At 44.1% G+C, this 15,792-nt stretch overlaps 2 protein-coding genes across 3 annotated transcripts; one reads left to right on the top strand and one right to left on the bottom strand.

The window, feature by feature from the left end:
• Window positions 1-8,008: 8,008 nt before the first annotated feature.
• Window positions 8,009-11,561, top strand: LOC117855449 (UBP1-associated protein 2C). 2 transcript variants are annotated; one of them, XM_034737806.2, is made up of 2 exons: window positions 8,009-9,503; window positions 11,250-11,561. In XM_034737806.2, exon 1 carries the CDS (start codon window positions 8,150-8,152, stop codon window positions 9,500-9,502), a length of 1,353 nt encoding a protein of 450 aa, XP_034593697.1. In that variant the 5' UTR covers window positions 8,009-8,149; the 3' UTR covers window position 9,503; window positions 11,250-11,561. The 2 variants fall into 2 exon arrangements, with proteins under 2 accessions (XP_034593697.1, XP_034593696.1); XM_034737805.2 differs by having other exon boundaries at window positions 8,011-9,503; window positions 11,266-11,561.
• An 838-nt stretch (window positions 11,562-12,399) lies between these two features.
• Window positions 12,400-15,561, bottom strand: LOC117855448 (protein trichome birefringence-like 42). Its single transcript, XM_034737804.2, has 5 exons — window positions 14,630-15,561; window positions 14,337-14,517; window positions 13,174-13,355; window positions 12,945-13,100; window positions 12,400-12,863 (listed from the first exon to the last, which is right to left on the bottom strand). Exons 1-5 carry the CDS (start codon window positions 15,175-15,177, stop codon window positions 12,521-12,523), a joined length of 1,410 nt encoding a protein of 469 aa, XP_034593695.1. The 5' UTR covers window positions 15,178-15,561; the 3' UTR covers window positions 12,400-12,520.
• Window positions 15,562-15,792: the final 231 nt, after the last annotated feature.

Raw genomic sequence — 15,792 nt, 5'->3', positions numbered from 1 at the left:
TGTTTTGCTTGAGAATGGATGCTTTCATGGATTTGCATATGTAAGTGGATATTTGAGGTTGCGTACATTTTAACTAATGTATATATTTTTCAAGAAAATTAGTTGAAGAGTTTTAGTGAATAAAAGAATACAATATATTTCTTTTCTCATGGTTAAAAATGCATAACGAACATCAAGAAATCAAAATAAGTATGGATGGCGTGGGATCTTCAAAAATCAAAATAAGTATGGATGGTTTAGGGTCTTCAAATAGGCTTTTCTATTTAGTCAAATCTCCAACAATGGTTGCAATTTTTTCTACAAATATATAAAACATAGCCATTTTTGGACTAGAAAACACCTATATGTATTTTTAATCTATGAATCTCCTACGTGCGAGCCTTTTGCGGCCCTTAGATTTCAAAACTTGGTATTTGAAGGAATGTAGAAAGGTTCTCTTGGTGGACTTTACAGGTTTCCTTGTCAAAACAAACCTTGTTTCACAATTTTCACGATGCAACCAAACCCACCATATAATATTGTTTTCCATTGGGAAACAAAAATAGTATCTCAGTAATCTATTGGCCACATGATTCCGGTGGCAATTGGTGTTGACAAAGCCATATGGCGAAACCATTCGAGCTCCACAATTTCTTTTTGACAAAGATGCAACCAAAGAATATGTGTTGTGTAGTCTCTTCTTCATTACAAAAAAAATGCATGTGTACTAAGTGCTACCACTTCCTTTGAATCAAATCATCTTTAATAAAAAATGCACTATGAACAATCAACCACATGAAAATCTTTATCTTCACGTAAATTTTTGCTTTACCTTGTTTTGTCTACAAAATAATGGGCACACTACTAAGATCATCTCCAGCGTATTACTTATACCCTATACGCAAAACTATTTCTCTCCCCCTCACCAATACTGTTTTATTTTTGCATTTTTGGTGATGACTACTACAGCAGACTATCAAAAATTCCATCTCCAACATCTCCCCTAGCTGTGGGTCCCACATGTCGGTGGGTTTAATCCCTCCTCTATCTCTCTGTTATCCTCTCCCTTCTCCCCTTCACTCCAGCACGCCTCCACCTCTTCATCTTACGGCGGCAGTACGGGCAAACCATGGCAATGGCAACGGGCTAATGGCCGGGCACGGGTGGGCACAACGGGGCGGGGGTGGAGAGTGCGGATCGCGATAGGGGCAACATCGGTGGCACACGTGGGTCACAAGCAGGGGCCACAGCGGCGGCCTAGGCTAGTCGCGGTACGGGCGAGGAGGCGATGCATGTGGGTCGGCGCGGGTGCCACGGTGGCGCATGATGCATTGTAGTGGTGCGGGTGGGCCATGGTGGTAGTGATGGCAAGCTGTCCCGCTGGAGATGACCGCATCGGTGGCCAAAGCGAGGTCGTTGCAACAACGCGTGAAAAATAACTATCGATTGGGGGATGTGTTGCATTCACCTATTTTAGGTGAGAGAAGTTGAGTTTATGGTAATCTTAAAAAAAATTGGTATTGGTGATTGGATTGGTAGTCTACTGGAGCTCATCCATTACCAAAATGATAGATTTTTGGTATTGTGAAGAAATATGAGTAATATGTTGGAGATGCTCCAATTCCACCTACTCACATATGACTTTGTAAAAAACACAAAGCTAGGTCCACATGGCGCTTCCAGTTCACGTAGGGGTGTCGTGATCAAGTTGGAATGGACAGGACAGTCATATGTGTAGCATTTTCCAAAAAAAAAGGGAAATACTTGACAGCACTTTCATTAAATTAAAGATTAAAATTGATCATATAAAATTTAGTTGGGAGTCGAAGGTTGTCGAAAGTCACTAGGATTGTGCCATAATTAAGTACGTTAATAATGAGTTTTTTGCTTGTAAATGCTAACGAGCAAGTGAAGATAGTTTAGTTCAAAGGGAAAAAAGATCTATTATCCACAGGTTGATTAACTACTACATATTATTATGCTATAAACCATTCCAAGATGAGCCATGGGACAATATGATAATGTAACAGCAAACAAAGATTGTATACATCAAAGATATAAAAGGTCAGAACTATTTGTTTTCTAAAAAAATTCAGAACAATTTATCTTGAAAAAATTATACAAAATATACATACTTATATTTCAAATGGAGATAGAATTAGACCAAATGTAGAATGTGAAGACGCGGGGATTGAGTATCCTCAAACCTAATTGGTTTAAGATGACAAATTAAGATTGGAATTAACTACATCCAAAAAAAGGTTGGAGTTAACCTAATGTCTCCATTCTCGTGTTTGAGTTATGAGAGTTCATTTCTCCCTCAAACTGGACGCGTAAAACATTGGTTTTCTAAAAGACAAAACCAAGGCTCTTCATATGGTCTGTGCATGCCTTGCAATGCAAACTGGAAGGGCATTGCTATTGGTTCAAGCACAGTAAGGTTTGCGTTTGCGATACTTCATTTCCTTTCCTTCCTAGATAGCATGGTAAAACTTTGATTTTGTTGTCCCAGCATCATAATAATAATTTATATAAGGCTTCATTTGGATGTTGGTATTGAGGTGAAGGAATTGTATTGGGGTAGGAATACCAAATCTGAGTGGAAATGGAAATGGCGTGCAATGCCAATGTTGTTGTTTGGATGTGTATGTAATTGGTAGTTAGAATCTAAGGGTAGCAGCCAATTCCAATTCTTGTTTGGATGTACAAACTATTGAATTTTATGTTTTGAAGAGTCTAGACAGTACACAATATTTTACATGTATGAGAATGTACTCTCCATAAATTGTGGATATATTGGAAGTATTATGTATCACTTTATTTGGATATATACAAAACTTTATTAAAAATGATCAATAGCTAGAGAGGTATGAAAAAGTCACAAAAAAAATGAAAGCACATGAACATAGCAGCCATTATATAGCAAATAATATGAGATCAGTAGCTTCGAAGTACCCATAGAAGATTACAACATACTAAATAGGTCGACAATCACACAAGACATGTTTTTGCCTATCATAACAGAAGCTCCTAATTAGGATAACATGTTCTTAAGCATTACATGGCAACAAGTTGACATGAAGTCCCTCAATTGCCATCCTTCTTGTTCAACATCAAGAGCCATTCCTTCCTCGTGGCCATAGGAAGATCCATAAGCGCTTGGAATAAATGCTCATTAAGGATTAGCTTCCCATAAGATTTCAGCATGTCACACCTAGCAAAATCTTGTATCATTTGAAGTGCAGCAAAGATTTCAACAGCAGGGGTGACATGGGGCAGCGGTAATGGCTCAGTTGACTTCAAAGCATCTTTGAATGAGGTCTTCATATCTCCAAGCATGCATAGAATTACATCACCAGTTCGCTGCCTCTTTTGGGGCAACTTCGGGGATACATCATCAGCTTGTTCAAGTGAATCTTGAGCACTTTCAGCACCAGTCTTGGCTCCTTCCCCATTGGCATGATCAGATGAGTAAATAGTGCTAAGTGCATCCCAATTCTTCACTACTTTGTTCTTGTAACAAGCTGATGCCTTGTTACTCTGCATAACATGCACATGTTACTACAAAAGTGAGACAGAAGTGTGACAGAAAACAAAAAAAAACATAGCATTTTTCATAAATTTTGTGTAAGGACAACATGATGCTTATAGACCAAATTCAAGTTCTATGAAAAGGACAAACCAGAAAGTATCTAAAGACCTACATCTTTAACAAGTATTAGAACTACAACAAACCAGAAAATAAAATCAGATGAGAAAATATCCTTACCTCCACATATCTATTCCACACATCTTCACTATCAATTGACAGCTTATTATTCTCCCAATCCCAACCAAATCCACTCTGAGAAAGTATCTTGCTAATGATCTCATAATGCTTGTCAAAAGTCTTGCACCTTGCTATTATATTGTCCTTTGTGATCTCCACATTGCACCTCTCACGTACATTCTTTATAGCAGCATTGTAGACATGTGGCTTCCATCCATTTTAGGCATGATCACCATTGTTGTGATGCTCAACAAGGACAACCAACAATGCATTGTCCATCTCATCTGTCCAAGTGAGGTAAATCCTTTTTGCTTTTGCTGCAGCCATGGTTCTATCCACAAAATACCACATAAGTTAGAGTAAGGTAATATCATAGAGTACCACAGATGATGCATGTACAAAAGGCACAACCAACTAGATGTTCACAACAAAAGATAGCTATTCTTTCACACAAAACATGACCCACACGGCCTACTCCATCTCGGCATCACCATGCCGCACAAGGTACTCAGCAAACATGTCATTAGCTAGCTGCTCCCTAAAGGTGATCCATTCATTAGTGACTTGAACATTTCTAATTAAGTTAGCATCATCTACAGGCTTATTTGGCATAGTTGCTACTTCAGCGTCCACTACTTCCAATAATAAATCATCCATCACATGTTGTCTATCCCTTGCAAAGTTGTGTAACACACAGGAAGCATTAATAATTCGAATCTACAATAATGTTATTTAGTAGTCAGAAATTGCCATTCAAATTTTTGTTATGTCAAAGAAACTATCTATGCACTGCTGAAATTTACAATTGTTACCTGATCTTTTATGTCAAAGAAACTTTGTGTGCGTAGAATAGTCCATTTTTTCTTCCATCAACCAAAAGTTCTCTCTACAACATTTCTAGCACGAGAATGATGCAAGTTATACAACTCTTCGGGAGTTTTTGGCTGTTGTTGACTTGAAACCCACTCTTTCAAATGGTACCGAGTGGATCTGAATGGAGCAAGAAATTCAGGTCCATTGATATAACCATCATCAACTAAATAATACTTCCCTATTGTGAAGCAACTGAGTTAGCTACCAATCAAATGAAAGAAAAAAATGCCAAGACAAAGAGTCGTACCCTTAGGTACAACAAATCCATCTTGGCAACACATTGCATCACGTAGAACTCTTCAGAGGCTGAACCTTCCCAGCCAGGTAGCACATACAAGAACTTTATATTCCAATCAACCACACCTAACATGTTAGTAGTGATTTGTTGCTTTCTGTTCCTGCACCTCCCTTAGTCAACCACAGGAACAGACACATCAACATGACACATCAAGTGCTCCAAGTGCATTACCAAACTACTTCCAAGTGTAATCATCAGGTGGTTGAATAGAAGGTTCAGGAAGTTTAATGAACTCCTCACTTAGAGATAGAATGGCTGTCAGCACATCAGAAAAGTGTCTACTGATGGTCTCTAAAGAACGCTTGTAATCACCACGCAACAACCTCATTTTTAGACCATGCCCAACTACTAGCAAGAACATAGCAACCTTTTCTTCCACACTCACATATACATTGTCATGGAGACCATACCTCTCACGCAACATGGTGCATAGATCATGGAAGTTCCTTTTAGTCAAACGCAACTTATCATAGCATGTAAATTCAGATCCATCATACATTTCTTTGAGCAAATCTTTCCTAATATTGTGCTTGCGCTCATCATCACTAAAGCACCCTAAGTTCCTTGGTCCCCTCTGTGAACTAAGATATGCTACCCCAAGAACAACTGACTCAAAGTAAAGTTCTGTCAACATAATTCGCCTCCTCTTTCTTCTTTTATTTTCTTCAGTTATATAAGAAACCAATTCAAGATCTGACATTGTATAGCTACAATGCACATGCATCACTTGTAAGAAATAAAATTCTAAACATAACAACACAACAACATGCGGCTTGCAAAAAAAAATTATTCATAAACTTCATGGCGTACAACAATAACACAGCAACTAAGAATCGCATACCTTCAATTCATCAATTGACCTGAAGAGGCACTAACGCTTGGAGAGCAATCTAAAAAATTAATGTAATACATCATTAGGGTTTCTCTGTGTACTACAGTGGAGTGCCATAGATGAGAGAGGGGGCTTAGGGATGCATCATGGGTTGTCAGGGAGCAGACGGGAGGGAGTGGACGACCAGGAGGGAACGGAGCGGAGCAGATGGAAGGGAGCGGACGGTCGGGAGGGAACGGAGTGGAGAGGATGGCCGGGAGGGAGCGGAGTGCGCGGAGGGCGACAACGTGGTCGCCCGCGCCGGTGAGGGACCTGATGGTGGTGGCTGTGGGCGGGTGGGGTGGATGCGGTGGGGGAGGCGGGAAGGTGATGGAGAGAAGGTACCTGCGGCGGCGGCGGCGGCATCCCGGGGTCGGCTCCCGCTCGTTCCCCTCAGTGGGAGCATTTTGTTTTTCGCAGAGATGAAGAGGTACACGCGGGGGAAGGGAAAAGGCGTCGATTCAAGTGAATACTGAGCTAGAGCGCTCGGAATCGTGGGCGGGCTTGCGCAAGACTGGCGGGATATTTTCTGGTATTCGCGCTCGATTCCGTTCCCTAATATCAAAGCCATCCAAACACCGGGTATTTGCCGGTACCTAATACTAAATCCAGATTCCAGGGCTAAGAGCAACTCCAAGAGACTGCTAATCTTACCCCCAATACCTTTTTTAGGAAAAAAGAGAGAAAAAATGAACTCCAACAATCCACCTAAACCTTCCCCAATTTTTTAGCGACGCTAAAAAACAGCCTGCCACCGTGTATATTTTAGCGTTGGCGTTCCTCCCCCAATCCTGATTCCCGCACGCCCGCGCGTCCCTTCCGATGGGCCCAATATGATGACGTGGCCTGTGTTTGAAATATTGGAGGCTATTTATTAGCGATCTGCTGTGGACTGATATGTTTTTGGGGAAATTTTTTTTAGGAGAATCCCCAATACATAGTTTTGGGAAAGAATTTTTTAGGATACTCTTGGAGTTGCTCTAAATACCAACATTCAAACTGGGCCTAAGGGAAGGATTATATACAACAACTGATAAGGGAAATATTTAAAATATCTGCACCAGTCAGGAATCGAAATCCGGATCTGTACCGTGGCAGGGTACTATTCTACCACTAGATGCTGGTGCGTCTCATCCTATTTTTCTCAATGTCTTTAATGTAGTTGTCTCAATCATCTTGTGGGTTTCATTTGTTCGCCTGCGACGTGTCTCAAGTTCGCAGATGATTTTTCAGCCCAATTCTAAAAAAAAGAATTATGTGGATTGAGATTGGGAAGGTTCGAAATGTGGGAAAACGTCTAGATCAGCCCCTACCTATTGTTGTTGGTAGGAAATTCGCTAAAACATGCAATTCAACATAAAATTTTCCCGAAGACATCTTGCATAGAACAATAGATCCATATATACCCTCACTCCCTAATTCAAGTTTTGTATAATATCAAATCACTTACTACATCTCTTCATAATCTGTGCATCATATGATGCACGGCATGCTGATACGTCCAACAACTAGTACTTGTAGTATAAACAATACGGATAATTTTGCCTGTTGGAAAACTCTAACGGCATGCAAGTGATCAAATTGTATATAATAATAAAATGAAGAAATGAAAGGCCGTTTGTTTGTGAAGGTTTATTTCGAGTTCAACTTCACCTATTCACATAAACCAAGATACTTTAGCGTGAATCTGTTTTGCAAATTGAGACAAAAATGACCTAAAGCTGACTGAGCTATTTTTTTTACTTTACTAGCTTTAATTTTAGCGGTGAAGCTGTTTTCAAAGAAATCCTTCCGAATGGCCATTTAATTCAAGCTTCTTAGCCAATTCTTTTTTAATGTTGACCATCAGTAGCTAAACAGTTTGTAACTCTGTATAACCGTTTCCACTTGAAATAATATTTTACATAAATTGCTGGTCAAAGAACTATAATGTTTTTCCTAATTGTGGACTTTATTAATCTTTTTAAAGTGAACTTTATTAAAAATTAGGGGCAGTAGCAAGCAGTACAATGTATGACTCAATGGGCCGGACATGCGGCAAATCCTAACTTTGTTGTTAAATACTTCCAAGGCCCAATGGAATTACCATGAGATTCTGGGCCTAATATAACGGGCTTCCTTTGTCGGTCTAGTCTGAGACCGCCGTGGCCCAGTACAACGCCCATGTGTATTTTTAGCATACGATGCGCCATTTAGATTCCCCAATCAAGAAATCCTGCCAGGTCGATAAAAACTCGCTGATCCCTCCTCTCTTCCCCACCTCCCCTTCTCGTCCCGACCCCGGCCGCCGCTACATCTCCAAACCCTAGCTAGGGTTTTGGCCAGCCATCCTCTTCTCTCCCTGTCGGCCGTCGCCCCCATGGATCCCTACTCCAAGAAGCGCAAGCCCGACGAGAACGGCGCCGCCACCGCCTCCCCCGCCGGCGGGGCCGCCGCGCTGGGCCTCACCCGCGACGACGTCCTCCGCCTCCTCGAGCCGCTCTCCCGGGACCAGCTCGCCGACATCGCGGCTGCCGCCGCGCTCGTCTCGGCGCACGCGCTCGACGCCGTGCGCGCCGCCGCCGACCGGGACCCGGCCCTCCGCAAGCTCTTCGTGCGGGGGCTCGGATGGGAGACCACCTCCGACTCGCTCCGCTCCATATTCTCCGCCTACGGCGACCTCGAGGAGGCCGTGGTCATCACCGACAAGAATACGGGGCGGTCCAAGGGCTACGGCTTCGTCACCTTCCGCCACGCCGACTCTGCCGTCCTCGCGCTTAAGGAGCCCTCCAAGAAGATCGACGGCCGCATGACCGTCACGCAGCTCGCTGCCGCTGGTGCGGCCGGCGGGCCGTCTGGTGGGGCCGCGGGCAGCGGTGGTGCTCCCGTGGCGGATGTCTCCCTCCGAAAGATCTTTGTTGGCAACGTCCCTGCCGACATGTCGTCTGAGCGCCTCCTTGCGCACTTTGCCTCGTATGGTGAGATCGAGGAGGGGCCGCTGGGTTTTGACAAGCAGACTGGCAAGTTCCGTGGCTTTGCCCTCTTTGTGTACAAGACGCCTGAGGGTGCTCAGGCCTCGTTAGTGGACTCGGTGAAGGTAATTGACGGCCACCAGCTTGTATGCAAGCTCGCGATAGAGGGGAAGAAGGGCAAGCAGGGGCAATCACAGCAATCCGGGCCTGGCAACCAGCAACAGCAGCAGCAGATGTTGCAGGGTGGTCCACAGGACATGCAGGGAGGGCTTGGGCTTGGGCCTGGCCCACAGATGGGAGCACAGTATGGTGGCCCCGGGAGTGGACTGTCATCGTTTGGGGCATTTGGTGGTGTTGGCGGTGGGTTTGGGGGTCCAAACCCTTATGGAAACATGCCATCTTCTATGGGTGGAGGAGGCGCAGGTGGTTTAGGCTCTATGGGAGGCCAGGTGCCTACCGGTTTGGGTGGTGCTGGGCCTGGCGCATTTGGGCCTGGTGGATTGGGTGGTGGCTCGTTTGGTGGATCGTCTCAGTTTGGTGCTGGTGGGATGGGGGCTTATGGCGGCCTTGGAATGGGTGGAGGTTCCATGTACCGCATGCAACAGGGAGGAGGTGGGCTGCCTGCAGGTGCCTTTGGTGAAGGAGGGAACTACCCCCTTCCAGGGTCTGGTTTCCGTGGCCAGGACCCTCAAGGTGGGATGTCACCTGGGCCAGGTGGCAGGGCTCCTCCTATGTATCCCAATGTGCCGCCTTACTTCTAAGGTATATACTTTACACCCTTAGTGTACAGATTTTTAGTTTTATAACTTACTACTGTTGTAGTATGCCTTTTGAAACCTGGAAGCATAGTAAAATGTGCATTGATTGGTAGATTGTTTGCTTTAGCTTCCTGTGGATGAAATTAACTGTGTGTTTGCAAATTACACTGGTGAAATGATTTTTTTTTTCTTTTATTGAATGTGGCGGTGATTGAGAGGTTGGATTCTTTTGATTTGACTGTTGTGTTTGCATGGATCCTAGAGTTTCATGGATGTTAACTGTGATATGTTAACATAGTAGTCCTTAATTTCCATACCATTGTTGACAACTGTTTTTGTCCTGTGTTTTCCTGTTTCAAAACTTTCCTTTGGGTGTATGAGTTATCCTTTGAGTTTGCCTTGGTAGCATGGATCACTTTGCTTGTTATCTCTCTGGTTATTTTTGTGACAATCCTTTGTACCCATTACTTTCTTTTACATGTGCTTACTTATGTATTGTTGGATTCTATTTGTTGTCTTGGTGATTGTATTGGGATTGTCAAGCTTTGTTAATCCTGATCCGCTTTATCATGATGACTGATGATGTGAATCTGCTTAAGCTATTATCTTGATCTTAAATTGCCAGTTACTACTTGATTGTAGTGCTTCAAGGCTGCTCAGCTTTCTTTTGGACTAAACTTTTTGTATTACTTTCTTGGTTAACTAATTACTGATGCGGTTGACATCTGAGATTGAGATTACCCTATGGCATACATTTCTTGAATTCTTGGTTCATTTTTTCCTTAAAAGCTTAAGTGTATTTCAACTGCTTTCTCAGCTGATAACTAAATCCCTTCATGCTCAGATCTAGTTGGTCCTTTTTTTAAACATCTTTTTTAGTTCGTGTTTACTCATCCTTATTGTGGAGTCTTCTTTATTACTGATGATGCATGCTAGTGTCTTAACAGCCTTTTCTGTGTTCATGTCACTGATACACTTCACAAGTTCCCTTCTATTTGGTATGTCGGCATTAGCATACACGTTTTTTTGAATCCTTTTCCAAAACTGTATCATTTCCTATCAAGTTTTGCATGCAGTGCTTGGGATGCTGGCCTCAAATAATGCCTTCTGTTCCCTCATTCCGTACTTGCATACAATTACCAGTTGACTATATATAATGACCACATTGTGTATTGCTGGATATGTTTGCTGGCTGCTTGATCAAAGTATTTCCGTGGTGTTATGGATGACGAGTTTATAAGCTGTTTGTGAAGTTGCCTATTTATTTCTTTATTAACATTGTATTTATATATATCATAACTATGTGATGTAACTTATACAAATCTATCTTTGTACATTGTTTTTTTTGGGTCACATAAGCTGGTATCCAGAGTGCTTCCCTTCTTTCTTGATAATATATGAATTCTTTTGAGCTTTTCTTTTGTTTTCTTTGTCTCATCAGAAGTATGGTTTCCATTGATCTAATCTACTAGCCTTGATTAATAATATTTTTTCCAGTTTCTCACTGAACCTATATTTATGTGATATATTTGCACTTAAAAGCTCTGCAACATCTGTGTGCAGTAATCAAAACTGGTATACTTGATTGTGCATAGTACATTTTGCTATACTTGATAGATCCTGCCTTATTAAATAAGTATGTTTAGAATCCCAATAACATATTTAGCATCGTATTTCTATTTTTTAATGCTTTATTGTGTATGTTTTATATTTATATATGCACTCAGCTGAATTATTGATTGAATTCTAGTGAATGTGTGACTCAGGTGTGTGACAACTGTTGGGAGCATATGATTTGCAATGGTTGTGCTGAATTCACATGGATGTCTTGCATATTCTGGCTAGTGGCTACTTCTGATCTGGATTCTGGAATGAGTTTGCACTGCCAATTTTCGATGTTGGATAAATGAAGCTAGTTTAGTGTTTCTTGATAATGCTTCACATGTATTTCCTTATGACTGCTTTGCAGTTTTCAATTTACATAGATAAGTGAAGTTGCGTTTAACTCTATGGTGTGTTGTTAATTGTCGTATTATCGTATGAGATTCCTTTATTATCATTAGCCGGTGATCTGTTCAATCTTGGCTTTTAATTAGTGGAGATGTGCTTGGGGAGTTGCTGGCAGTTTGTATGTATGATCTATGATTGTAATTAGCTTTCCTTTTCCTTTAAAATTTAGTTTATTTGCAGACTAGATTTGTTTCTTGAAGCTTGGATAGTGGCTAATTACTACTTGGTAAGTTGGTATTGTCAACATCTTCTTTCCATTTGGCTTATGTACCCCCCCTTTTAACTATTTAGCTGTGTTAACCTTGGTAACCAGCTAGCAGCTTGTTAACTAGGTGATACCTAAGACTACTAACTGGCATATTAGCTGGGTTATCTCTTGGCTAATTTTTAGCAGCTAATAGTTAGCTCTAAAGGATCCAAATAGGGTCTTAGTCAAATTGCTACTGTAGCTAGGAAAGTTAACTGTCTTCAAGTTGCATTCTCTGTTATAAGTTCAGAAATTTGCTGCTACAATATGTTTGATGCTAGCTTTATACCTAGCTGAAATGCATCCACAAACAGCATTTTCTGGCATGAAAGCAGCTCTTGATGGTCTTATGTAAGCTGCAATCTCCATTTTGTTGTGGAGGGCTTACACTGCTGTTTGCTGCCCTTGTTATGTCCATGCATTTTATTGACCTGTAGAGGTGCTGAACTAGTATGTATTCCAATGTCAGATTGTAAATATTGGTGCTGACTTTTTTAGCAAGAAATACATTTGATGATGACATGTCTGCCACGGTACTTGTTATCTGCACTTGGGTTAGTTACTTGTTTGATTGCTTAGCCAATTGGATTTTTGCTTGGTTGGAATTAAGCTTATATGCTATTCTAGTGGTATATGATCAATCTTGAATGTAAAAGTGCCACCTTTGTGGTAATGTCTGTATATCGTGATTTTTCGTTCTTTGCCATCTGCTTTACTATCACTCCAAGCAAGGTGAAGCTGCCCACCAAAAAAAGTATTTCACGTCACCCTAGCAAGTGTACATTAGAGGGAGGTCTCATCAAAGAGTCAAGCAAAAGCACATTCCAGGTATCTGGTAGCCCTGGTAGGCACCAATGGCTGCAGTCAGCATATGTGAGTGGTTGTCGCTGCTGCTCCGTGGTCAATGGTTTCCCTTCCCTGGTGATTGTGTATACCGATGGGTGTGCGTCGATCCGGAGTTCTGAGAGGTGGGTGATATTCAGATATGTGACTGGTGTTCTCATGCTTTTGATGTTCCTCTCGACAATGGTTACCAGGCTTTTTGGAAACCCTGGAGCGACTGTTCCAGCAGAGATAGGGAACGTCTGGTTGTAGCACCAGTTTACACTGCACGGTAGAATGGATGTATTTAGTGACTTCATGTAGTTTCTGTAGTGTTTCTATTGTTGCTGGAAATATGTGTAGCACCTCTTGTGTTCAGGGGAGACGCTCCGGAAGAATACTCTTGTTCTGCTGGGGTCTATGCTGTGGTCGACCCATTTAGCCCAGGCCCTCAGCGCTATGTTGAAGGCTTCCTCTCCTTCCATCTCGACCATCTTCCCGTTCCTCTCGAGATGGTCCCACCTGCATCCAGATGTTTGGGGTAAGTTGCTGGGAAACATAAGAGCGGACGTGGTTAGAGATGGCGTGGACTTACGCCCTGAGCTTGCCGGTGTGAGTCCACCAGTGCCCAGTGTTGAAGACGAGAACATCTGCACCCAGCGTCCTCTGCAGCATGGCCGGCAGCTGGTCCAGCTTGAGCGCCCTGGTCCGGTTGATCTTTGTTTCGAGCTTGACGAGGAAAGGACTCCAGAAGAACTCCACGGAGCAATTGTAGTCCTGTTTTTGTAGAATTTGGGTGATGTAAGAACAGTGTCAACGGTAATTGTAGATGCATATTCGGATCTTAGCTATATTCGTTTTGAACAGTGTCAGTCGCTAAAGCAATGTTTTCTTGTCACGAGATTTCTTATATAAGCAACAATGTGAAACAACATTTTCACCTATCTAAATACAAAATATAAAAAATAATTTGTAAATAAATTTTAGAATAGGAAAAGGAAGGGGTAATTATACTGTGAATTAATTCAGGGTGCTGCCCGTGTTCCAACTCCGAGGTTGACTTTGGCTAGTACTAGGTTGTAGCCTTGTAGGTGTAGGCAGAGTAGGGTCATGTTTAGTTCACCTCCAAATTTCAGCCCTTGTTTACTTCCCAAGTTGTGAGGTGCTAAATTGGCATTTTGGCATAAATGCGACACTGTAGCGTTTCGTTTGTATTTGTGAATTATTGTCTAAATATTGACTAATTAGGCTCAAAAGATTCGTCTCGCAAAGTACAGCAAAACTGTGCAATTAGTTTTTGATTTCGTCTACATTTAGTACACCATGCATGTACCGCAAGTTTGATGTGATGTGGAATCTTCTTTTTGCATAGTGTCAAAGTTGAGCCAACTTTGACACTATGCAAAAAAAAGATTCCCCATCACATCAAACTTGTGGAGTAGGCATGTAGTACTGAATATGGACGAAATCAAAAACTAATTGCACAGTTTTGTTGTACTTTGCGAGACGAATCTTTTGAGCCTAATTAGTCAATATTTGGACAATAATTCACAAATACAAATAAAACGCTATAATTGCGCTACAGTAATTTTGGTTGTCCAAAGTTGAGCAACTAAAGGTCTAGGTTGGTCAACATTAACTAAACGACATGGCAGTTCCAAAATCACCGCAATTTCCGCACCCCAATGCCCGCCACCCGCCATGAACTAATCGTGAGTACACGATGTCAAAGAGGAGCTAGCGGATGACGCCACGTACCATGGCGCGGAAGATCCTGTACTCGGAGCCGGCGTCGTCGACGATGCGCGTCCTGGACCGGTCCGGCACCGCCGCGTAGAGGATGCAGGCGAGCGACTCCCACATGTTCCGGTTCAGCGAGTCGCCCACGAACACCAGCCGCTTGTCCCGGCACAGCTCCAGCGCCTCCGCGCCGCGCAGCCTGCTCCGATCGGAAAACACACGAGGAAGATCGACGAGACCGGTGAGGTGTCAGAGTCGTCGTCGTCATGGCGCGCGCCACGTCCAAATTAACAAATGCTTAGCGCACTGACCTCGTGCGGCCGCCGCAGCCCCTGGGCCGCCACCGCCACTGCTCGTAGCCGGAGTCCGGCCGGCCGTTCCGGCGGCACGCCACCTGGTCGCTCAGGAACGGGCACTCCGCTGCGTCGTAGAGCGGGTACCCCACCGGCTCCTCCACCCACTCCCCTTCGAACACGTCGCACTCGCTGTCGTCGCCGCCGGCGCCGTCGTCCTCCCCTTCCTCCTCCGCCGGCGCTGGGGCCGGTGCGGGCGGCCCGGCATCCTCCTTGTCCTCCTGGCCCCAGTCAAGGCCTCCTGGTGAGCTCGCGCCTGGCGCCGGTGCAACCGCGGCGTCGGGCGAGCCACGGGCAGGCGGTGCCGAGGCCGCCTTCTGCAGCCTGGAGAAGCGGTCCCACGCCGCCACCGCGCGCGGCTGGAACGGGCGGTAGCCGGCGGCGACGAGCAGGAGACCGGCGGAGAGGAGGAAGAGGCAGGCGAGGGTGCACAGGGAGGTGGCGAGGGCCCATCTGCGGGACGAGGACGCGGAGAGGGCAGCAGCTGGCTTCACGGAGTGATCCATTGCTAGCAGAGCTAGCTAGGTGTGGTGAGGCGAGCGAGTGGAGCTCTAGTCTTGGGCAGGTGCAGGTGCAGGTTGGTTACATATAGCGAGAGTGCGAGACGGATCGCGGACAGGCGGGAGGGGAGGGAAGGCGAGCGAGGCGTGGCGTGGCGCCGTGGTGGGTTTTGGTTGGGCGTCCTCGGCGTTGCTGGTGAGGAGGGGTTGGGGTTTTGGTTGGTTTGGGACCCATACGCCGCTGCTCTTATGCGCGTGCATAGACACACTCTCCGTGACCTTTTGTGTGCTCACGTGACTGGATGATAGGAGGTGCTTACTACTACCTGTTGTTTGTTACCGCATTGCTAATAATCAATCAGTAGTGGTAGCGCTTGACGTGGCACGTAGATATTCTAGTCCCCCTACTCACGTGGCCTAGTCGTTTTTCGAAATCAGAAAGGCGCCTTTTAACCCACGATCTGAAATTCTGAATGGGCACAAATGTTGTTGCTTCTTGTCTCCGGCACACAGGAGTACAATACGCAGCTCCAGAGCCTTTTGCAGGGTCCGGGCATTTTCATTTGACACCACCCCCATGCAGACAGACAGTGCAGACAGTGCGGCCAACGTGCCTTTGCC

Source organism: Setaria viridis, chromosome 5 (genome assembly GCF_005286985.2).
Source record: "Setaria viridis chromosome 5, Setaria_viridis_v4.0, whole genome shotgun sequence".
NCBI lineage: Eukaryota > Viridiplantae > Streptophyta > Magnoliopsida > Poales > Poaceae > Setaria > Setaria viridis.
The sequence above is the reverse complement of the archived record's forward strand: the minus strand, read 5'-3'. Positions and strand labels throughout refer to the sequence as shown.

What these genes read in the sequence shown, in the direction of transcription:
- LOC117855449 (XM_034737806.2), top strand. Translation starts at nt 8,150, where the DNA reads ATGGATCCCTACTCCAAGAAGCGCAAGCCCGACGAGAACGGCGCCGCC.
- LOC117855448 (XM_034737804.2), bottom strand. Translation starts at nt 15,177, where the DNA reads ATGGATCACTCCGTGAAGCCAGCTGCTGCCCTCTCCGCGTCCTCGTCC. An exon ending in GGCTGCGGCGGCCGCACGAG is followed by an intron (nt 14,518 to 14,629) that starts GTCAGTGCGCTA and finishes CGATCGGAGCAG; the next exon opens with GCTGCGCGGCGCGGAGGCGC. An exon ending in GTCTCCCCTGAACACAAGAG is followed by an intron (nt 12,864 to 12,944) that starts GTGCTACACATA and finishes TCTACCGTGCAG; the next exon opens with TGTAAACTGGTGCTACAACC.